General features: G+C 45.7%; 1 protein-coding gene across 7 annotated transcripts; it reads left to right on the forward strand.

Moving 5' to 3' along the window:
• Positions 1–781: 781 nt before the first annotated feature.
• On the forward strand, positions 782–24,756 carry EPHB6 (EPH receptor B6). 7 transcript variants are annotated; one of them, XM_027841261.1, is made up of 18 exons: positions 829–853; positions 12,627–12,662; positions 15,218–15,418; positions 15,716–15,780; positions 16,201–16,927; positions 17,997–18,152; positions 18,569–18,916; positions 19,863–19,987; positions 20,226–20,388; positions 20,713–20,827; positions 21,140–21,195; positions 21,598–21,717; positions 21,917–22,164; positions 22,418–22,612; positions 22,912–23,061; positions 23,746–23,939; positions 24,093–24,248; positions 24,473–24,756. In XM_027841261.1, exons 3-18 carry the CDS (start codon positions 15,322–15,324, stop codon positions 24,579–24,581), a joined length of 3,024 nt encoding a protein of 1,007 aa, XP_027697062.1. In that variant the 5' UTR covers positions 829–853; positions 12,627–12,662; positions 15,218–15,321; the 3' UTR covers positions 24,582–24,756. The 7 variants fall into 7 exon arrangements, with proteins under 7 accessions (XP_027697061.1, XP_027697062.1, XP_027697060.1 ...); XM_027841260.1 differs by lacking the exon at positions 12,627–12,662 and having other exon boundaries at positions 782–853; XM_027841259.1 differs by lacking the exons at positions 829–853; positions 12,627–12,662 and adding an exon at positions 860–1,124.
• The last annotated feature ends 40 nt before the right edge of the window (positions 24,757–24,796 follow it).

Below are 24,796 nucleotides of genomic sequence, written 5' to 3' on the forward strand. Positions count from 1 at the left end.
TCCTAACCCCCACTTCCACCCTCGCCCCAACATTCTTTCAAAGTTGCCCTCAACTTTTTCACTTCACTTTGACTCCAATTCATACCCGAGTTTTCACTTCATTTTCCAGTCCCCCACTCAGCATGTTCATTCAGGATCTAGGCTAGCTAAATATAAATGAAGAGAAATCAAAAAGGGAAAGTGTGTGTATATGGAAGGGAAGAGGGTGGCAGCAAGTGTTGGGGTTTGGAAGCACCCTTTGTGGACCTGACCTACCCTGGACAAACTCTTCCTTGTCAGCTTTGCCCCAGTGTGCCCGCCCACAAGCCAGGGTGTCTGGATAAGACGATAAAGGATCCAAAGGGTTCTCTACCCCTTTTCCTCCCCTGTTCCTCCAGGCGCCTCCAACAGGCTGCTCCACCCACGCATTCCCCGCAGGTCTGGAACAGGAGCCGGCAGGATTGTCTAGGCAGAGGCTGCCAATGTCCCTCCCACCTTCCCACTTGGCATAATCCCCTAAGTCACTCCACGCCCCCGTGCGTGCCACCTTCTCATGTAGTCCAGGGGGCGTGGAGGTTGGGGCGGGGGGCAGAGCAGCACCGTTCTCCCCATCACAGACCACGTCTCCTGGTAGTGGAGAAGGGTTTTTGCACGTAGCTCGGTCCTCCAGCCGGCGGGAGAGACTGACGACACTGGGAAGACCTCCTCCTACAGCCCCAGAGAGCGTAGAAGGCAGAGCAAGGGGGTGGAGAAGAAGCCGTAGATAGGGCGGGCGCAGTGGGAGGGGTCGAAGAGGGGGCGGGGGCCGGGCAACGCTCGGCGGCGGCTGCAGCGGCGGGACCTGGACTGGGTGCCGGAGCAAGCACAGCCGAAGGTGAGAAGGAGCTGTCCCCTCCCGATCCTTCTGCTCCCCTCCTACCCTGGACCCACGCCTTGGAGAGCAGACTGCGCCGCCCTTCCCTCTGCGCCCGAGTACAAGCTCCCAACTCCTCGCGGCAGGCACGCCAGCCGTCACCGAGCTGATCGCGGCAGGTCGCGGTGGCTGAGAACTTGGGGGAGAGGGGACTCCGGCCCCAGAGCAGAGGGGGAGGGCTTGGGCAGCGCCGAGAGAAGCCCCGCGCCCTGCCCTCCTGGGAGAGCTGCAGGTACCGGGAGGCTTGGGGACTCGTGCTTACCTCTCCCTAGGCGGGAAGGTGAACCCTAGAAATGGGGGAGGGGGCGTGGAGGGGACATTTGGGGAAAGGGAGTTGGCCCAGGGAGTAGAAGGGTCGAAAAGACTTTGCTTGATAATGGGCTGTCTGCCCAGATGGACTTTGCATGATGGTGGACTGCCCAACAGGGCCTCTGCAAGGTCCGAGGAAGTACCTGGGACAGGAGGGAAAGGTCCGAAGCGACCTGTCCTGAGTTTTGTCACCCAGCGACTTCCTTGTCTGCCTGTTCTGGGCTAGCCAAAAGGTCCAGGACCTGCCAACTCTTGTCTTCTCCCCTTTCAATTTGCCAAGAGTGCAGACCCTTCTTCCTGCATCTGCACCCAAAGTAACCCTGTCTTTAATTTGCGAGACGTCTGAGAGGGTGAGACTGATAACTTGTAACCAGATCTCCCTCCATCCCCCCATTCCAATGGCTTAGAACATCTACTGAGATCCTAAGTGGAAGTAAATGTGGAGGGATGTGTGTGTGTGTGTGTGTGTGTGTGTGTGTGTGTGTGTGTGTGTGTTGAGGGGCAGGGGAAAGAACAGAGTAGTGGTTACATCCTATCTTGGCCCTACTCCTTACCATGTGCCCATTCCACCCTCAATTCAAGACCTGGAGGTTGAGTAGGGGAGACGGGATACAGCTTTTGCATCCCATACACAACCTGAAAACTTAAGCTTCAGTCTTCTGCCATGCCCACACCCCAACTCCACTCCCCTCTCTTCCTGGCTTGGTTCATCCCACCGCACCTTGGCAGCCCAACACTCTGGCACCCTGTGCCCGCCTTCCCCTGGGGGAGGTGGCAGGAGCCCAGCAGCACAGTTCGTGTTGTAATGGCCCTGGCATTAGGCTGAGAAAGTCAGGGCTAAGTCTTTTCCCACCCAATTGGTTCCACCCTTCAGGGGACATTTGGCTCAGGAGGGAATGTGGGAGTCGAAGGCTGCTTCTGAGACTAGGGGTTGTAGGAAAAGGTCAGAATGCCCAGGGCCTATTTCCAATGCTGAGATGCTGGGGGAGGGGTTGAGATGGGGTATTGATACCGTCTGAGGGCATCACTTATAAGCATGGTGTTCTGTTGTGGACAAGTCAGGGTTAAGGGGGAGCCTCCCTCAGTACCTAGAAAGAATTCTGGCAGTGGGACTCCAGTTCGATGCCCAGGGAGAAACATGGCAAGTACCTATGCCTGAGGATTAAGGGAAGATGGTGAGGGAGAGGAAAGCAAGGCAAAAAAGAAGGTCCTCTGGTGTCTTCCCCTGCCCAGGGAGGACCTGGTGTCCTCAAGATAAAAAGTAGGTAAACTGAGGGACAGTGAGGGGCACCAGTGCAGAAATGGAAGGGGGCTACAAAGCTGCAGGCTCCCCCTAACCATTCTATTCTCCTCTGGTCTCAGCTTGCTTTCCCTGTGCAGGCCCCTCTGAGAACACAGGTGGACACAGATTGAAGAAAGGAAAAGCGGGTGGGGGTTGGCCATTTGTGAGAGCTGCTATTCTGAGACAAATTCAGATGCAAGGCCAGAGACACATCCTAACACGAGGATGTGGGGAGCCCGTGTCATCTACTGACAGAGCCACATGCTTTCACACACACACACACACACACACACACACACACACACCTGTCCCTCACTCTCACAGACACCCCCTGCGGCATACACCCAATCTCATACGCAATCTCTTACAAGACATGTGTTTTTATACAACCTCATTTTTTTCACATTCATACACTATCATAGACATTCATAGACTAGCTTACACTAGCTTTCGTTCACACACATTTCCTGCCCCCAAACACTTAGCCAAAACACTTTCCTATGCTGTCACACCCACATCCACACCCACTTAGTCATTTTATGGTGATCTCAGCTGGAAGGGACTATCTAAACACCCCACACCTCAAAAGCTGTCCCTAGCCGCCCCCCCCCCCATTCTGGGAGTGGGAGGTGCATATGGCTACAGATGCTGCTTGCTCTGAGGATACCCTGTTAGAGACACTCTCTGCAGGACAGGCTCGGAGCCTCAGTAAACATCATAGAACTAGGCTGTGCCCTACCCTACCTCTACTCCCTGCCTCCCAAACAGACAAACAAAAGAAAAATAAATCCATATTTCTTCACCCCCTCCTGCTCCCCAATTAGGTTATGAGTCTTACACATGGGTGTAAATTGACTCTTCCCCATGGGCCTCTACTGAAAATGAGCTGTTGAAGAGGAGGGACCGTAGAGTGGTGAAGAGAATTATGGAGAGGTTTTCCAAGGTGGAGATGAAAGCTACAAGCTTACAGGGCTGCACTGATCAGGGATTATATAGGAATTTCCTGAGAGTTTAACAGCTGCAAAGCAAGACCCAGGAATGGCCCTATGGTGCTGACCCTCCCACTCTGATGCCAGGGATAACAGGTGGGAAGCCCTGCCCAGTTTCAGAACCAGCCACAGATCTCCCGTCCCCATATTGTTCCATCTATTCCTTTCTCTGCTCCTTCTCCCTTCTCTGTCCCTGCCCTCGGATCCCCTCTAGATCACCATATTCTAATCTAAGGGTGACAATATGACTTGGGAGGTAGGACTTATGGGTTTCCTTTACAGCTCTATCATTGGTTATATGTCCTGAACCATACCCCGACTTGTCTGTTCATCCATTTTTTCTCTTTGTGGTTTTCTGTATACTCCCTACCCAGGGAGATTGTGTGAGAGAAAACAAAGTGTTATCAAGGTAACAATCTCGACTTCTTGGGAGACAGCATTAGCAAATCCCAGGATGAAGATTATTTATTGTGTTGTTTATTATTTCTGTGATACTATTTTCTTAGTCATGTTCTTGGTGCCCCCAGCTTCTCCATCTCAGTTTTCATCCTATTTATGCAAAATTTCAGAAATTTCAAAGCCATGCATGGAGAAAAGAAACATTTTAGTTGAAAATTTTGGAAAAATAGATACAGTGCCTTTTACAGCACCTTCTACAAATCTACCTTAGCTGTAATTTTAGGAACTTTAAAAACCATATTATTTTTCATTGAGTTGTTCATAAAATCATCAGGTTTGCTATGTTAGATTTAAACACAATTAATGTGGGCAGTAATTACACATCAAATATTGGAATCTACTTTTCCATATTTTAATATATGTTATAAATGAGGCTACAGGCTGCTGAAATTTAAGGAATGTATCATCTCCTATTTTTGTTTACCATTTTATGAGTTAGTAAAAACCTGAGAACAAAAGAGACTATAGTAAAGCCAAAAAAAAGGTTTTTTTTATTAAGTTAACATTTTCCACAATTTCAAATAGAACTAGAAAATTACATTTTTCTTAATAAATAAGGGGGGGAAACCAAATGAGTTCATTAGACTTTTACCACAAAAAACTTCTGTCAAATCAGTCTCATTTTCTGTGTTATCACTCTCAATCTTTTCTATTTCTTCCAACGATCCATTTTTTGTGTCTTCCTGGCCTTCTGAAAACTGAACATTTGCCTGGATTGAGACAAGTCCCTCTATTTCACAAGTCAGTACATTTCTTGAATCCGTGTAAATACATCCAAACAGAAGCCAGTTGCTTTTACGGATCACAGAAGACTCTGAAACACGAAAGAAGCAAAAGGAATCAGAGGCTTTTGTCCTGTAAGGGATTTGGCACCATGTTGTAGGAGTGATTTGCTTGGCAGAATCCCAACTTGCATTCCTTGACCAAGCACCTGAGAACATTGTCTATTATGCTCCAATGGAAAATATCTTTCCAACATCGAGTCATAGGTGGATTGCTTGTTTTGCAGCCTAGTTAAAGGCAAGACTAGCTTTGTCATCACTTACATTTCTGCCTTTGAATCTTGGACCAAGAGATTTGTAGTTGTGTTGATTAGTTGGCACCAAAAATCTCCTTTCTTAATGAAGTCTTCTATTTAGCTTTTTTCTGTACCAATAAGTAGGACTCCATGTTGGGTATCAAAATCTGTTGATGTTTGATAAAGAATTGGCAAGGAACGTCTGACAAAAGAGCACTGTGATTCAGATACAGTGCATGCCTTAGAACCTTCATGGATTTCTGCTGCTGAATGCTGTCATTCTCATTAAGCAAAATGTTCTTCCATTTCTGGGTATTTTAAGACTTTTATTCCTTCTTGTAGAGGTCCTCTAGGTTTTTAAAAAGTATACTTTCCAAGGACAAAAAGTTAGTCTGATAGAAAGAAAAGAGTAATAAAATTGGAATCAGAGGACCTGTATTCAAATCCTGACTCACCTGCTTAATACTTATGTGACTGTGGACAAGTCACTCCAACTTTCTAGTTTTCAATTTCCCTCATTTGTAAAATAGAGGGATTAGTCTGGACTAGAAGTTCTTAACTTTTTGTTTGTGTGCCATGGACCCTCTTTGGCTGCCTGGTGAAGACAATTGAGTCCTTTCCAGAATAATAGTTTTAAAGGTATAAAATAAAATAAGTGGGGTTTCAACAGAAACCAATTATACTGAAATATAGTTATCAATTTAAAAAACAAGTTCATGGAACCCAGATTAAGAACCTTTGGGCAACATCATTTGTAAGGTCCCTTCTGGTTCTTAATCTATGATCCTCTGACATTGCTGGTTTCTCCCATTGTGCTTTACTGAAGAGCCGTGTCATGAATGCCAAGATCCAGGCCTGGCCCATGGGCTACCCTGGCCTGCATTCAACTTCCTACTCTCAGAGATGGTCTAGGAACCTTTGCTTTCATCCCCAGACCATGATCATCTTGCGCTCTTAAGGGAACACCCTTGAGCCTGAGATCCAGAACCTACCAGAATTTTCTGTCCCCTTAGAACTCTGAATTCATGGAGCCAGTAAAGGGAGAAGGAAAGAAGGAAACAATCATTTATTAAGCACCTACTATGTTCCAGACACTGTGATAAATGCTTTAACAAATATCATCTCATTTGATCTTCATGACAACCCTGGGAGGTAGGTGCTAATCATTATTGTCATTTTACAATCGAGAAAACTGAGGCAGAGGTTAAAGGACTTTCCTAGGAGCACACAACTAGGCACATTTGAACTCAGGTCTTCCAGACTCCAGGCATAGCACTCTGTCCACTGTGCCACCTAGCTAAACATAATTAACTGATCATTAATTACCTATCTCTTGTCTTCTTCCATTTCTGATGTCTCTAGGTGCCCTTTCTTTCTAATTTCTTTGTCTCTTTTACCTCTCACTCTTGTCTTCACAAATGATGCATCTAGATAAGAGAATTAGAAGCATATAAAGAAAATCCAGGGCTAAATAACCCTAAACTTCATAAGCTACCCCATACTAAAATTTCTCTATATTATATACCATTTATAGGAGGGGGGAAGGTATAGATACATAATTACCAACAAGGAAATTATTGCACCTAAAAAGAACCCTTTGGGAGATATAAATCAGGATGCAGGTGAGAGTGCAAACCAGAGACCAAGCTAGACCCAGTGGACTGTGAGCTCCTCAATGGCAGAGATTTGCTTTTGCCTTTGTTTCCTCAGTGCTTAGCACAGTGTATGGCACATAGTAGGCACTTAAGAAATGCTTATTGACTGAATGATCAGGAACCAAAGACTCTTAGGAACAGCCAATCTAAGAGGTGAAGTGGAAGTAGGAAGCAAAGACTAGGATGGCAACACTGAGCTGAGGCTATCTGCAGGGAAAACAGGAAGCCGGATAACAGGAGTTGTTGGCAAAATGACTCTATGATATAATCTTCCTTTTCAAAACTCTACTCTTTTATCTTAGCAAAACGTGTAGTCTACTCTACCTCCTTGGTCTGATGTGCCAGTTCATGACCACATTTGTACACAGGCCAGGCCTCCTGGCTGTCCTGCTAAGGTTCTATGGGAAGAGACACCAACCTTCCCCCTAATATAAAAGTTCTTAACCTAGGGGTCTATGAACTTTAAAATATATATATATATATATATATATATATATGTGTGTGTGTGTGTGTGTGTGTGTGTGTGTGTGTGTGTGTGTGTGTATATATGTATGTGTGTATATATATATGTGTGTGTGTGCGCGTGTGCATATGTATATTTGATAACTGTATTTCAATAGAATGGTTTCCTTTTCTAATCCTCTTTTTTATGCATTTAAAAACATTATTCTGAGATATGTTACATACTCTTCAGATTGTCAAAGTAGTCTATGACATAATAAAGGTTAAGAACCATTAAAAGTTGAGGAACCTTTGCAAGTATTTTATCAATATGGAGGCTCCAACCCAAATACCACGCTGGAGAGCATGACCTTAAAATTGTGTATTCTCCATCTCATGTTAGCATTTCTCCATCTTGATAAAGAATTGGTGTTAGCATAGGCCCAAAAGAAGGCTTAAACCAGTTCCATTGTGTTGGGAAAAGTAATGGCAATAGATAAAGATATCAAGAGATCATTGAGAGAAGCTACCATTCCTTGATTTAATAGGTTTTGAAATGTCTAATATATAACAGATCAAAAGGCAAAGCCTGATATTTACACAGAATCATTCAGGCTTTAGAAGTCATCTTCCATCCATCTGCTTTTTATATCTAAACCAAATTGCATGCATCTTAAAGAATGTAACCATCTCTGCCAACTCATATATGAGGCTGAGTATTAAAAGTAAGTGATGCTAATCTCATCATAATAGCATTGAACTCTCTATATTCATTTGTTACTCTTTTTTTCACAAATGATATTGAATCTTTGAAAGGGAAGGGGTACAAACCGTTTCTTTCTTCCCTTTGCTCAAAATTCCTACAGAGCTACTATCTCTGGCCTAGCCAGTGAACAGATCTAGCCAGTCAGGATTGGAGCTTGAGGTTAATTACAAAAATGCATGATCTACCTGAAAGCCACTTCTCAGTTGTACCAAATACAAGATGATTTTTGTGTGAAGGAAGGAACTCTGGCTCTAAGTCTGGCTAGGGGCAGCCCACACCTTCTCTAGGCCAGACTCCTGTTGCTGGAACAGGACCAAATCCTGGGCAATGGCTGGATTATGGAGCATCAGCTACTATTAAGAAAAGCAGGTTGGAAGTAATGTGCAAGTTGAATATTTCACATTGTTTCCTTAATAAACCTCTTCAACTTTGTGGGTTTGAGTGTCAGAGGGTTTCCAGGATACTTGCTTTGTCTAGTAGAAAAAACAAAAGAACTGTGGTGATAATCTCAACAATCACTTGCTACTTCTGGGGCCATAGGCAAGTCACTTAACCTCTGTAGGCCACAATTTTTTTTGTATAATATCTCTGTATAATGTCTCTAGGGTCAGAGGACATGGATTCAAATCTTTCCTCTAATGCTGCTACCTGTGTGGTCACATTTAATAAATGTTGAATGAATGAATGAATGAATGAATGATCCTGGGCAAGTGAATAAACCTCTTTGGGCCTCAGTTTCTTCCTCTGTTAAACCAAAGGGTCAGGTCTAGATATATGATCTTATGACAACAATGCCTATACTAAGTCCAGTAAGTTTATGAAGGCCATTGAATCCATCAGAGCTCAGACCCACAATAGCCAAGGGCCTGATAATTGGATCTTGAGTATCAGGAACAGATGTATCATGAGGTGAACTAGAAAGTCTGTTAGCCTAAGCATATATAGGGAAGGGGTGGTACTACAACCCCTCTACCCATGGTGACTGGTAGACCAATTTTCAGGCTTAGTGGAGACTTGAGCCTGGATGATGAGGGTGGGTCAGGACCCAGTACCTAAATTTCACTGACCACTCCTAATCTTTGCCATTTATCAAATTCCTTGTGGGCAGTCCTAGAGAATGCTGGGGCATCTGCCTCAACTTCAGGTGCTGCCAAAGATAGGGCTTGGTGCAATAACACCATGTTTACCTGCCATAATTCAATATGCCATAGGATTTAGGGTTGGAATGGACTTTAGTTCTTACCTAGGCCAATTCCTCATTTTATAGATAAGGAAAACGAGTCCCAGAGAGGAGTGATTTGCCCAGAGTTACGCAGGTAATAAATAGAAGACCTGGAATGTGTAGGTATAGCTAATGCCTCCAAAAATTGATCCAGTAGGACTGGGATTGTTGTTCAGTCATTTTCAGTCATATCTGACTCTTCATGACCCCATTTGGGGTTTTCTTGGCAAAGCTACTGAAGTGGTTTGCCATTTCCTTCTCTAGCTCATTTTACAGATGAGGAAACTGAGGCAAACAGGGTTAAGCAACTTGCCCAGGGTCACACAGCTAGTAAGTATCTGAGACCAGATTTGAATTCAATAAAATGAGTTCTTCTGACTTCATGGCCTGGTATTCTATCCAAGCTGCCCAGAGCCAGGAGGAGTCTGCTGCATTTTTTTTTTAGACAGAAGTCTATGAACTTGAAATTATGTTTTTGATAACTACATTTTGATATAATTTATTTCCTTTGTATTCCATCACATATTATTTTATGCATTTAAAAATATTCTGAGAAGGGCCCATAGGCTTCACTAGCCAGACTTCCAAGTGAGTCCATAGCACAAGATAGGTTAGGAGCTTTTGGTCTATATCAAGTTCTGACAATGTCCAGAGGGAGCTGGCATATTTCATCCTTGTCCTTTGTTCTAATAGAGCTAGAAAATACACTGGCTGGCAATATGGGATCTAAGGAGAATGTCAGATATCTTCTTGAACTTCAGAAGAACCCCACCACTACCATCACATTTTTCAATGAGAGATTTTTCCCCATAAGATAGAAAATGGTTCAGTAGGAAACGAGTGCTGTTTGGTAGCACGGAGGAAAAAAAAATCTACAATAAAAGTCATATTGGTCAGATGAAGGTCAAAAAGCAACTTACTCAGGGTCAGGAACCCTGGGAGACTATGGGCCCACCCAGGAAAAGAATCTAGGGTATTCACAGGCCTGCTGGAAAGCAAGGCAACTGACCCCATCTGCTATTGGAGTCAGCTGCTTGCTTCCCAAAGGGTGACAGATGCCCCTGGCTTATGGCCACTTCCTCAGCAGTCTGCTCCCAGGTTTGGTGCAGCCCTTTACTAGGGATCTTAAAGGGTGGTAGGGAGTTAGCCATTGTACAAGCAGCCAGAATTGGGGGGAAGGAGTCTGAAATAGGTACCAGATGATAAATACTATTGAGTTTCCCACATTGGGGTTGATAAACGTCAGTGATTAGGTGGATCGTCAGGTTTGACTGGAAACCAGTTCAAAAAGGGACAGGGCCCAAACTGGCAGCCAGGCAAGATCATAAACTAGAGACCAGTAAGCACAGTTTCCAGGGAACCCTCAAGTCCAAGAGATGATGGAAGCAGGAGGCCCAGCACCATAGCAGAGGTTTAAACCAGAGAAGTCCGAATGGAAATCAGGAGGCTCACACCTAGAAGTGTCAGCCAAATGACTGTCAGGTGCAATCTTCCTCCTTCCATTTCAAATTTTTTTCCTTTTGTCAGGATAACCCCTATGCTCAGCTCCTTAATGTTGTTCTTCTGTATCTGCCCTTGGTTCCACCTACATGTGTTGCAGATTGCTTTCTTGCCCTGCCAAATTGGTGATTCTCTTAGAAGGGATGCCCCAGTCTTGTAGCCAAGACCCCTGTCCACCTCAAACCGCTTTGGAGAAACGGTCCACCCCTCGGAACTTACTTCATGTGAATTTGGAATTGCTCACCTGGATCCTCTGGTTCCAGATCATTGACCCATTTTCTTAATCCCAGATTCAATCTCATTCAATCCAGAAATCTCCTTGTGACTTGTGATTCTCCACACACAGGCTATGCAGTTCCTTAGCTGAATAGATTTCTAAACTTATCTTTTCCCTTCTTTCCCATAGGGATCCACCCCCCCCATCAAAAAAAGGGAGAACTAGAAAGAGGTAGGGCCTTAAAACTTAGAAATGGAAGGGACCTCCAGAATTATAGAGTCAGTACTTTGTATCTTCTGGCCCATTGACCTAAAAGGGGTCTGTTGATAAATCTCCGGGGTCCAAAAGTGAATGGAGAAAAATACATCTTTATTTTCACTAACCTCTAAGTAAAATCTAGCATTTCCTTCAATTATGAATGTAGGCAATAAAACATTCTGAAAAGGGGGTCCTTCCATAGGCTTCACTAGACTGTCAAAAGGTTCCAAGACAAAAAAAAGGTGAAGAATACCTGTCCCATTCCACTCCCACCCCCTGTCCTTGCTCTTTCTACTAGACCACACTAGAGCAGATAATTCCAATGGTTGTGAATCCTAAACAGAACAAGCTTCCATCACCTCGAATTCAGAATAATTCAGCCCCGACACATTCACAAAGGGTACCCCTCCCTTTTCAGGCTTCTGTGTCCTTATTTTATTCCTTGCATTCTTTTCGTCTTGCTTCTTGAAGACAGCAACTGTGACAGGAGCAGCTTTGATTTGCTTTGTAACTAAATTCATTTGCACTTCTGTAGCTCTTCTGGAGACTGTCCAACTTCATGACGTCAGGACAATGCAAGTTTAGGCCATGGGATGTACATCCTATTGCAGTAACATCAGTATTTATCCATTTTGATCTCCCATGATGCTTTCACATTTATTTGCATAGCCAGTCAGCAAAGAAAATACCCTACCACTCCCAATCTTCTGCCTAGCATTGCTTATTTTACAGCTGAGGTATTCAGCAATGTTATCTGCTCTCTTCTCTTTCTGCATTGAGGTGTGATCATGAAGTTTATAATTCCTTCTCCTACACCTGTGCCCATCCTTCTGTAAGTACCCAGAGGCATGGTGTTTCATTGATTCTTTCCTCCACAAATGTCATTACCTGTCCCCATCCAGACTCTGGAAGGGCTCCTGGGCAGATGGAACGATGGTCTTAGTCACTTGCAAACTCCTTGCTGGACTATATTTTACATGACCCACACTATCAGTTCCAGAGTAAAAGGTTGCTCTTGGGAAAGATTAATTCATTTTCTCTCTGGTTTTCAGATGCCATCTTCTCTATGAATGAAACCAGTTAGTGAATTGATTGCAATTTTCTTAAGGATGTTAATTGCAAAGCCCTTTGTGATAATGCTGGTATTAAGAAACTATACTAGCACCTCTGGGCCAAGAACATGGGAAAGAATGACTTGCATTTTCTTCATAGTAGTCCCCCCACCCCCTTTAAACTAACCAAAAGGATTTTTTTTTTAAATGGTCTAATGCAAGGGTGTTTAATGATCTTAGTAGCCTTTGGAAATGCATCTTTAATCTGACAATATTTGCAAATTGCTTTCTCCCTCCCCCTTCAGAATAGTTGGTAGAGTAGAAACTCTTATCCTCACAGGTGAAGTTGGTCTCATCACTTGCTTGGGGGTGGGGACAACAATCTAACTGCTAAGCTACAGCATGTAGAGATATGTTTATGGTATTTCCTTCCTCACAGTTAACTATAAACAACTTTCCCCCCTTGTTATTGTTCAGTCATTTTTAAGCTGTGTCTGACTCTCCGTGACCCCATTTGGTGTTTTCTTGGAAAAGATACTAGAGTGGTTTATCATTTCTTTCTCCAGTTCATTTTACAGATGAGGAAACTGAGGCGAACCAGGGTAAGTGACTTGTCCAGGATCACACAGCTAGTAAGTGCCTGAGGCCAGATTTGGACTCAAGGAAAGTCTTCCTGACTCCAGACCTGGCACTCTATCCACTGCGCCACCTAACTGCCATCCTTACAGAGTGAATTCACCTCATTGCTAAGGCTAAGTGATTGCACCATATAAATCTCAAGTGAACAGACACTTGGGTATCATTTACATAGCATGTGAAAATATGATAACACACTTAAAACATAATTTAATATTCTTTATTCAAATGAGTACGAAGTCTTACCATTTTGATTAAGATGCGTACTTTTTTGAGCTTCCCTGTAGGCCTCAAGAAAATAGGGCCAGGTGAAGTTAGACAGAGTCTCACTTCTTTTTCCAATCCCAAACCTAGTTTGTTTTTTTCTCATTTCTCCCTGCACTGAACTTTTCAAATAATCAGGACGGTAAAATCCGGATTTCCAGATTCTACAGGAATAAATGAATGTTCCTTCCACATTCACTTCACATTCATCCCTTTGAGACCTGTTCAGGAAGACAATACTGTATTGACCAATTTTCTTTCTTTCTCTTTTTATTTTTTTTGTAATTTTTTAAACTTTTTTATTTACAGTTTTGAGTTCCCAATTCTATCCCTCCTTCCCTCTCCTCCCGCCTCCCTGAGACTGTAAGTAATCAGATATAGGTTATACATGTGCAATCATGTAAAACATTTCCATATTAGTCATTTTGTACAAGAAGACTCAGATAAGAGAAAAAAATGAAAAAAAGAAAGTGAAAAATAGCATGCTTCAGTCTGTATTCAATCAATATCAGTTCTTTCTCTGGAGACAGATAGCATGCTTCATCATTAGCTGCTTGGGATTGTCTTGGATCATTGTATAGCTGAGAATAGCTAAGTCATTCACAGTTCTTCATCAAACAATATTGCTGTTTCTGTGTACAACGTTCTCCTGGTTCTGTTCACTTCACTTATGTTCAGTCCACATAAGTCTTTCTAGGTCTTTCTGAAATCATCCTACCTGGCATTTCTTACGATACAATAATATTCCATTACATTCATATACTGCAGCTTGTTTAGCCATTCCCCAATTGATGGGCATCCCTTTGATTTCCAATTCTTAGCCACCACAAAAAGAGCTGCTATAAATATTCTTATACGAACAGGTCCTTCCCTCTTTTTTTTGGATGTCTTTGGGATAGAGATCTAGCAGCTGTCTACCAATTTTCTGAGCAAAAGTCCACTAGAGGACACCTGCAAGCCAAGAAGGTACTAAATTTTTCTTTCTTAAATGGTGAAAGTTTCCAGAAGTAAAAATAAATCTGTTCTTCCAAAGGAAGGTCAAATTGTAATTGTTTGTCTTCAATGTAAGCATCGTTAAATGCATGATGCTGCAGATTGTTTTATATACTTATCTTAGAAGCAGCTACGTGCTGCAGTGGACTACCTTAGATGTGGAGACAGGAAAACTTGAGTGCAAATCCTCCCTCACATACTTACTGGCTTTGTGACCTAGACAAGTCATTTAACCTTGCTCCTTCTCAGTTTCCTCATCTCTAAAGTGCGGATAATAATAGCACCTCCCTTGCAGGATTGTTATGAGAATTAAATGAGATAATAATGGGTGAAGCATTTTGCAAACTTAAAGCAGTATACAAATGCTAGTTATTATTCTATTGCATAGATTTGAAAAATAATTCAGGAGAGGAAGAAATAGGTAACAATATAGGAACACCTTCTAAAATTTTTATTTATTACTTTTTAAAAAATTCAATATTTTTCAGATAACCCACAAAAAACTGCTTTTTCCAGAAATAATTCATTTTTTTCCTCTACCCTCACCCCTTGGGGAATTCACATCTCTGTTCCTTTCCCCTTCCATTGTGGGCTTTGGCACGACATGGTCTCTCCTCCCTCCCCCTCCTTACTTCTGTTCATGTGTTACCCTCTTCCATCATGCCCCAGAGCCTTTCATTCCTCCCTCCCTCCTGCTTCACTGCTTCTCTGAAACATTTTAGGCTGCCAGGTCTGACAGCAAAGAAAGAGGGCCCTTTGTGTCCCTAGTAAGGAATGACTGGGGGCAGTTCCATACCCAGCTGCCTTTACTTGCTAAGGAGCTTCTAGGTTTCAAAAGGTGGTTGGGGGTGGGGGAAGAAGAGAGTGAAAGTCAACAAAGAGGCAGTCAGAAAAAAATCTCCTTCCAGATGAGCATAAAATTAACTGAGACCCCAAGCCTATGCCCTTAGAAAGTAAGGATGGGGTCAGGTTTATTCCAAGCCACTGAGTAGAAAGAAATGAAGGCACAGAAATAGGTCATGCTGAACCTTGGGTCCAAACCAAGAGACAGATCAAGGAAAAAGGAGGCAAGTCCAAATTTTCTTCCGGTGTGAGTGAGTTCACATTGTCACTGGAAAGTGAGCTCACTCCCTACTAAGACCCTAAGCAAACTTGGAAACATCTTGAACCTTGATGGGTACAATGGTTCATTAAGTCTGTGATCTAGATCAGAGAATTGTAGCTTTCTCTCCCTTCTTTTCCCCTGCTTTGTGTCTCCTCTTAGGGAGTGAGCTTGGATAAGAGATCACCCAGTTCTGAGGGAGCAACAATCCCATCTGGAAGTGGAGATGCTGGCTAGGACAATGGTGAAAATCCCGAAGATGCCCCATGTCAATTAAAGGGGCCACTCAGCCTGGGGAAAAAGTTGGGGATATGGTGTGGATCTGGGTCCTCTTCGTTATAACTCCAGCTTTATCTCTTGAAGGTAAGAGGAATGGGCAAGGGATGATAGAGGGCTAACCCTGCTTGCCTCCCCAAAGATAATAGGAAGAAGAGTTGGTGCTTATGGAGAGAGTAGAAAAGAGGCATAAGGGGATATTTTAAAGGAAAATGAAGGGATTAGAGAAATACAGGAAGGAGGGAGAAAATTTGGTGAGTGGTAAAGATGATCTGTGGATGGGTCTTCTCAGGGAGCAAAGAAGCTGAAATGGGTTGTGGAAGGGATGCCACGTTTGGGTAGAAAACAGGATTAGGAGGCTTATGACTGCTTTTCTTTGGGCAGAGGTGTTGCTGGACACTACAGGAGAGACATCTGAGATTGGCTGGCTCACCTACCCACCAGGAGGGGTAAGTGCTTCCCCCTCGGCCCTTTACCAAGATGTAGCCCCATATCTATTTGGAGTTCAGCCTTATTATTCTTACCCACCTGGTCCCACCTTCCCAATTCCAAAACATCTCCAGCTTCTTTTAGGATCTTTCCTCTGCAGAGTATAGGAATTTAGAATTATGTCCTCTGGGAAGCAGTTAAGGGGATAACAGCAGTGAGCAGGATGAAGAAAAATACATCCTTCTGCATGTTTCTTTGAATGATATGCATTTAATGAAAGAATGAACTAGCTATGCCCCCTCCTGTTCTGCTTTCAATACTGCTGAATTTGAGCATTAAAAAGGTTCTGACCTAGGCATATTCCAAGCTATTTTCCTTCTCTCTCAGAAATGCTGGAAGGCTAAAGTGACCTCTTGTCCTTTTTCCCACCCTCCTTGCAGTGGGATGAGGTCAGTGTCCTGGATAATCAGCAGCGCCTGACTCGAACATTTGAGGCATGTCACGTAGCAGAGGGCCTAGGCCTTGGACAGGACAACTGGCTACAAACCCATTTTGTGGATCGGCAAGGGGCCCATCGGGCACATATCCGGCTCCACTTCTCTGTGAGGGCGTGTACCAGCCTGGGAGTGGGTGGAGGCACCTGCCGTGAGACCTTTACCCTCCACTACCGCCAGGCTGAAGAACCTGATGGCCCCAGCCATGCATCATCCTGGCATCTTGGGCCCTGGATCAAGGTGGACACAATTGCTGCAGATGAGAGCTTCCCTGCTTCTCCCTCTTCCTCCTCCTGGGCAGGCGGGGCTGGGCTTCAGCTCAATGTCAAGGAGAGGAGCTTTGGGCCATTGACTCAGCGAGGCTTCTACGTGGCCTTCCAGGACACAGGGGCCTGCCTTGCCCTTGTAGTCGTGAAGATATTTGCCTATTCCTGCCCCGCTGTGCTTCAGGCCTTTGCTTCCTTTCCTGAGACGCAAGCCAGTGGGGCAGGGGGGGCTTCCCTGGTGGAGGCAGTTGGCACCTGTGTGGCACAGGCCGAGCCAGAGGATGATGGAGTGAGGAGCAGCCCTCCCAGGCTTCACTGTAACGGTGAAGGCGAGTGGATGGTAGCTGTGGGAAGCTGCCACTGTAGCCCTGGGTACCAGCCTGCATACAGTGACAAAGCCTGCCAAGGTGAGACATAATCCCCTTCTCCAGATTGGGACAATCACCTGGCCTTGATTGGCCTACCCGAGATCTTCAGGTTTACCATCAAGCCCGCCCCGCCAAACTCCATATACCCCTATGAAGTTCTGGTCACCCAGAGATAGGACAAGGTCCCCTTTTGACCTACTATCCCTGCATTCCATTCCAATATTGCCTTCACCCACCACCTGAAATCCTGCCCTTTAAGGCCTCCCACAGCCCCTTTCCAGGACTTCAAGGCTGTAGAGAGACAAGGATGGCCACTTTTGCCTTTTGAAGAGATGTGAGAATAAGGAAGATAAGGATCAGACTCTGTGGGTTTTGTCTCTAGTTTGTGTCCTCTTTCCCTGTTGGTGTAGGTACATGTGCCTCAGTTTCTCCCTCTGTAATGGCTGTGGTAGAGAAGTCCCTGGGGTATAGGGATGGAAAAAAAAAGGGATGGGATAGTGTAGTGGACAGAGCAATAAATTTAGAGCCAGAGGAGCTTACAACCTAATATTTCTGTGACCTTGAGGATGTCACTTAACTCCCCTGGGACTCCATTTCCTTGTTTATAAAACGGAATTAATGATACTTGTTTTATCTAACTCATGGGACTGTTGAGAGGTTAATAAGATAGTATGTGTAAGATACTTTTTCAAAGCTTAAAAATTCAGTAAATATGAGCAAATGGTAATAAGTAGGGAGGCTGGAAGGAGCTGAGTGCTATGGCTTGGAGGAAGCAGGCTGGGGTGGAGGAGGAGACATGGGGAAGGAGTTGGGGGTCAAGAGCAACAGGAAACTCACAGGAATGGTTAGTAGAATGGCTGAGTTGTCTCTGTGGCTCTGCCCCTTAACTGTGGGCTTCAGGGAAGGTGAAACACTACCAGCTTGAGGGGTTGGGAATGTGGTTGAGTGGGAAGGGAAATCCTGCCCACAGAAGAAAGGTCTTTCCCTGCTATAAAAGAAGAGATCATGTGAGGGAAAGGTGAGAGGGTGAGGATCAGGATAGGGGAGAGGTAGAGAGGGTGGAGAAAGTGGGTATAGTGCTTTCACTGTCTTATCTGTCTCACCCCAGCCTGCCCCATGGGCTCCTTTAAGGCTATGGCCGGAGGTTCCTCCTGTACACCCTGCCCCTCCCGAAGTCACACTACAATGCCTGGTGCACCGATGTGTCCCTGTCTCAGTGGCTTCTACCGGTCCAGCTCCGACCCCCCTGAAGCTCCCTGCACTCGTGAGTCACTTATCACTGGGGGAAGGGGTAGAGAAGTAAATGGAAATGGGAATTGGGAGGGAAAGGGAGAGGATGAAAAGAGCATGGTGGGGGGAGAAAACAAGGAGAGAGGGGAAAGAAAGAGAGAGAGAGAGAGAGAGAAAGGTTGTCACTCACCATCCACTCACTCTGTCCACTAACTCAGTTACCCACCCCTGCCTCTCTCTCACCTCATCATTCGGCTTCTTCACCCTCTTCCTTTTTGATACTTTTACACAAACCCCACATCCACTCCTTCCTCACTGATTACATCTGATTTCATTCTTTCCCTGCATTCTGTCCATACCACTTGGACCCCTTCAAATCCATGTCCCTCCCAACCCTAGCCTCCAAGCCCTCTCCTGCTTCCACAAGCCCTATTGTGTGTATCCCCCCAGGGCCTCCATCAGCACCCCGAGACCTTTGGTTTGAAGTACAGGGCTCATCTCTGATGTTGTATTGGCGACTGCCCCAAGACCTGGGTGGTCGAGGAGATGTGCGGTTCAACATCGTGTGCAAGCAGTGTGGAGGCCAACATGGGCCTGAGGGTGGGGCTTGTCACCACTGTGGAGATGAGGTGTACTTTGACCCTCGCCAGCAAGGCTTAACGGAAAGCCGAGTGCTGGTCGGAGGACTACAGGCCCATGTGCCCTACATCCTGGAGGTGCAATCTCTCAATGGAGTATCTGAGCTCAGCTTTGACCCTCCAAAGACCACATCCATCAATGTCAGCATCATCCATGAAGGTGAGACCCTTCTCTGACCCTCTAAACCTCCCTTCTTCTTTAAATTGTATTGTTCTCAATAACCTTTCCTTCCTAGTCCTTTTCCTACCCACTCTTCCAACCTGTCATCTTCACTTCATCCCATCCTTTCCCCAACCTAGGACTAATTCCTTTTCCTTATTCTCTCCATTTGTGAGATTTCCAGACTTCCTCCTTAGACTCTGGAGGATTCTAGTTGTTAGTGTTGTCTACCTCTGGGTCATAGTGGTTGTCTTCATGCCTTCATGTCCCTTGTGGACTTGACTTTGTATGAGTTAGCTTGGTTCTAAGTCCTTAAGAGGTACTTCCTACCTCTTCGCACTCTCCAGATTTAGCTCAACTATCTCCAAAGAGAAATTGGAAATGTACAGGTACTGGTTCCAGGGTGGGAAAAGCAGGGATTTGGAGTCAGAAGTACCTAAATTCAAGTCTTGGTTTTGCCACTTTACTCACTCTGTGACCTGGGGCAAAACCTTTCTGACCTGCATTTTCCCTGCCATTAAAAATTGGGCATAATAATGCTTGGACTACCTATCTCATGGAGATGTTGCAAGAGTATTTCATAAACCTTAAAGTGTGGTATAACTTAAAGTATAGTATAATGATAAACTATTGTTAATAAAACAGATGTCTGAGTTATATACAAAGGAAAACACATAGAAATACACATAAGGAGCAACAGGCAGTATTCTTCTGGGTCAGAGCTACCTCTTCTTGGACTGGGGATGAGGGAGAATATGTGGAGGGAAAAGGAGGAAAGGGAAGGGAGTCACTGACAGTCTTGAGGCTCCTTTACCCTTATCACCCACTGAGTAGCATTCTTGCTTTCCCAGTCATCAGCTAGTCTATGTAACCCCAAGTATCCTGAAGGAATCCACTCTCCCTAGTCCCCCCCAGCCATCCCCTGAGTGATCCACCCTCCCCCTAGTCCCCCCGGCAGTTCCTCTGCTGCACCAGGTGAGCCGGGCATCTGACAGCATCACTGTGTCCTGGCCACAGCCTGACCAACGACATGGGCACATCCTGGACTATCAGCTCCGGTACTATGACCAGGTGGGTAGGAAGGAGAGGGTCAGATAGAAATAGGGCAGCTGGAACAGACAGGAGGTGGGAGAGGGGAAAGGCGGCAGGGCAGGGAGAGAGTTAGACTGTCTAAGGGAAGGGAGAGGATTTTGTTGGATGGAATACACTTGGGCTTAATACACTTGTCCTTAAATTGAGTTTGGTGCTCAGGGTGAGACTAACTACAAGGCCAGGCTGGCCACAGAGTTAGAGTGGCTGTTGTTTTCAGGCAGAAGATGAGGCGCATTTCTCCATAATGACCAGTGAGACCAACACAGCCACTATATCCCAGTTGAGCCCTGGCCATGTCTATGGTTTCCAGGTTCGAGCACGGAGTGCAGCAGGTCATGGCCCTTATGGGGGCAAAGTCTATTTCCAGACTCTCCCCCAAGGTGAGAGGAGCCTGAAATATGGGAGTGGGAGGACTAAAGAAGGAAAGGCTGTCCCCCTCAAGGACAGGATCATTCTCTGGCTAGTGAGGGTCTACTGGGGAAACAGAATTTGGACAACTCTTGGATTCTCATGATGTGTCTTTATGGATCCATGTATGAATGGATAAATGTCACCCTGAGTCTGTGAATCTAGGCATGTGTGACTCCCCCCAGTTGTGTATTTTCCAGGGTTGTTGGGTGTGACTGAGTGACTTTGGGTGTGGTTCCATGTTATTGGGTGTGTAGTGGATGCTACTGGGTCACCCTTGGGTGTGTTTCTCTCAGGTGAGTTGTCCCATCTGATCCCGGAGAGGCTCCCATTGGTGGTTGGTTCTGCCCTGGGTGCTTTGGCCTTCCTCCTGCTGGCAGCCATCACCATCTTTGCCTTCATCTTCCAGAGGTGATGATTCCCCCTTGCCCCCTCTTCTGATCTCCCCACCCCTTGATTCCAAAACAAACCCTGATCCAGGGCAGCCTGAGTGTACTCCCCTACCCTACCCCAAGGGGTGCAGTAATACAGCTTCTCTTTCCCCTTCCCCTCTGTCCCTACGAAGATGTAAGAAAGGTATATGATGGTGGAGGGGGACGGAAGTATGGGAATCCCTATTCACAGAACTGCCCCTTGTATAGCTGACAGTTGGCAAAATAGCCAGGGATGGGTAGGAAATTGGAGGTAAGAAAACACTACAAGTTTCTTAGTCTGTGCCTACAGGAAGCGTCAACGGACAGGCTACACGGAACCACTACAGCAGTACACCAGCCCCAGTGGTATGAAATGGAGTTGGAAAAGGGGTTGGTGGGACTTGGGGAAGAAGGGAAGAAGATGAAAAATAGAGGCCCTGGGAAATGATGAAGAAAGACTAGTGGTGGGGAGGCTCATGATAGTCTTACTATGTACATGACCTGGGCAAGTTAACCTCTCTCAGCCTCAGTTACCTCATCTGTAAAACAAAGGGGTTAGATTGGATGGCTTCTAAGGTCTCTTCCAGCTCTAAATCTATGATCAATTACTCAACTTGTATTCATTAAGAACCTACTATGTGCCAGGCACTGTGCTAGGCATTGGGGTTAGAAGTGAAAACATTCTATGAATCACTCCAACATCGAGACCTTCCTGGAGTGTTATGTTTTTGGAATGGGTGGGCATTAACCATGAACCCCAAACCACAGGACTAGGAGTGAAGTACTACATCGATCCATCCACATATGAAGACCCTAGCCAGGCCGTCAGAGAGTTCACCAGGGAGGTGGATCCAGCGTATGTCAAGATTGAGGAGGTCATTGGACCAGGTATCAAAAGATCTGAAGGGAATAGCAGAGCTGACCTGATCTTCCTAAGGCTCTCCCCTCCCTCAGTCAGTCCCTGTGTAACCAAGCCTTTCCGGTGGTATGATTAAACATCCCTAATGATTGCCTTTCTAGAGACATTCCTTATCTTTTTGCCCCCTGCCAGTTTGGTACAACCTGACCTTCTGCATTTACCCCCCAGGCTCCTTTGGTGAGGTATGCAAAGGCTGGCTGCAGCCTCGAGGACGGCGGGAGCAAGCTGTGGCCATTCATACCCTATGGGCCAGTGGAGTAGAAAGCCAGCGTGGTGCCTTCCTGGGCCAGGCTGCAGTACTGGGCCAGTTCCATCATCCTAATGTCCTTCGGCTTGAGGGTGTGGTAACCAAGAGTCAACCCCTCATGGTACTAACTGAGCTTATGGAGAATGGCCCACTGGACAGCTTTCTCAGGGTCAGTAGAATGCAGAAGGAAGGAGGCAAGGACTTGGGAACTAGGATGGGGAGGACCCCAATTGTCCTGGGAGAGGTACCCATAATACTTCTGCTACTTCCCTCCCTCCCCTTGGTTTCTGATCTGCCCATCTCCTGTAGATAGCTTTCTAATCCCAACCCTGAGCCACGGCTGATCTCACCAGACTTCTAGGTCAGTAGCTTTTTATCTCTTTCCTCTACCCTATAGCTGACCTCTGCTCTCTACTCTTCAGCAACAAGAGGGTCAGTTCAGTAACCTGCAGCTCGTGGCAATGCAGCGGGGTGTGGCAGCAGCCATGCAGTACCTGTCCAGTTGTGGCTTTGTACACAGGGCTTTGACTGCCCATAGTGTGCTAGTCAATGGCCACCTGGTGTGCAAAGTGGCCCACCTTAGCCATGGCCACAGCTATCTGAGTCACAGTAGCCAGGTAAGAGATCATATGCTCAGGAAACCATTATTCTACAGATGGATCAGTAGACTGAACAGAAATACAGAGAGGTTCAACATCTGATGTACTGAGGGTTCATGGAATTCAAGAGGAGTTAGTGGTACATATGGCTACCAAGGGCAGGAGAAGATGGGAGCTGGCATTGAAGAAAGATACTGGGAGATTTGGGGCAGGATATTAGGAAATCTGGGAAGGTAGGACTTAATAAAGGCCTAAGGAGCAGGGGCACTAATTGGAGGCCTCCAGAGCTCCAAAGTCTCCCATCTACTTCCTTCCAGGGTTCACAACCTCCACTCCGATGGGCAGCTCCTGAGGTCCTAACTCATGGAAAATTCACAACAGCCAGTGATGTCTGGAGCTTTGGGATCCTAATGTGGGAAGTAATGAGTTATGGGGAGCGCCCATACTGGGACATGAGTGACCAAGAGGTGAGGATGCCTACCTTGCTCCTTCATGGTGATTGATCTCTGAATGTCAAAACCCCCTCCCCTTCCCTCTAATATAGTTAGCCACCCCATCCCACCCAGTTTCCACTCTCTAATCCATAGATTTCGTATACCCATTTCTATATGAGCCCAGTGCCATTTTCCTGTCCCTTAATTCACTTTCACTCAATATCACCACCAGATTGTTACATGGGGATTGGCTGAAGTGGAGATATTTAGCCTGGAGAGGAGGATATATGGGAGGCAGCATAGCTGTCTTTAAGGATTTGAAGATCCAGCCAGTTTGGTTCCATGTTATTGGGTGTGTAGTGGATGCTACTGGGTCACCCTTGGGTGTGTTTCTCTCAGGTGAGTTGTCCCACCTGATCCCAGAGAAGCTCCCATTGGAGCCAGACGGGAGAACAAGGAGCAATGGGAAATTGCAGAGACAAATTGATAGAAGGGAAAACTTGCTACCAATCAGAGCTATCCAAAAGTGAAATGGACAGACTTGGGAAGTAGTGGGTTCCCCCCCACGCTGCAGGTCTTTAGGTAAAAACTAGATGTTAATGAGGCTGTGAAAAGAATTCCTACTCAGATATAGCTTGTACTACATACATTCTGAAGTCCTACCCCACAAGATTTTAAGATTCTTTGATTCTCTGACTTTCTATAATTTTTCTCCAGGTGCTGAATGCTATTGAACAGGAGTTCCGGCTTCCTCCACCCCCAGGCTGCCCCAGTGGACTGCACCTGCTGATGCTGGATACCTGGCAACAGGATTCCACCCAGCGGCCTCATTTTGACCAGCTGGTGGCTGCCTTGGACAAGATGATCCGCAAGCCGGAAATGCTACAGGCTGGCGGAGTCCATAGGGGAAGGTCTGGAGAAACAAGAGAGGGCTAGGGAAAACCAAGAAGTAGAAATGGGTTACCAATGGGAAAGGCAAAAGCTCTGGGTGAGACGTGGTATGGAAGTTGCTTATGAACTTTGAGCCTGAAGCCCTTCAACAGCCTAATCCCTTCTCCCACTAGACCATCACAGATCCTATTGAGTCCTGTGACCTTGGACTTCTCTTCACTGGAAACACCCCAGGCCTGGTTGGCTGCCATCGGCATGGAGTGCTATCAAGACAGCTTCTCCAAAGTTGGGCTCTGTAGCTTCAATGAGGTGGCTCAGCTTGGTCTTGAGTAAGCAGAGTTGGGCAACATTGCAATCATTGAGAATGGAGTGGGGGAAGAAAGGGTTAAGTGTCAGGGCCACACATCTCTCATTCAACAGAGTATCTGACCTACTCCCTCCCCCAGAATCCCCACTTTCCCAGGGAAAAGCAGCAGAAATAGGTGTCTTGTAGCTTAAGGGAGATAGGTAGAGAGGCTATGTCTCACATCACCCCCATTCCTCCTTTTCTCAGGGATATGCCTGCCTTGGGCATCACTCTGGCTGGACACCAGAAGAAACTTCTCCATAACATCGATCTGCTTCAGCAGCATCTAAGCCAGCCAGGCCCAGTGGAAGTCTGAGCCCTGCACAGGAATCAGCTGTGGCCACACAGCCACAAAAGGACCACAAATAGCATGAGCCTTGGTTTCAGATGGAAGGACCTGCCCCTTTTCACTTCCCATCCATGACTCATTCTTTGGACTCTTCCCTCCACAATGGTTCTCCCACTACCACATTAAAGGGGAAAAATGCCAATATGGAGGTGTGATGAAGTCTCATGTAAGTAGGAAACTAG

This window comes from Vombatus ursinus, unplaced genomic scaffold, assembly GCF_900497805.2.
Source record: "Vombatus ursinus unplaced genomic scaffold, bare-nosed wombat genome assembly UNPS02014858.1, whole genome shotgun sequence".
In the NCBI taxonomy this organism is placed as follows: Eukaryota; Metazoa; Chordata; class Mammalia; order Diprotodontia; family Vombatidae; genus Vombatus; species Vombatus ursinus.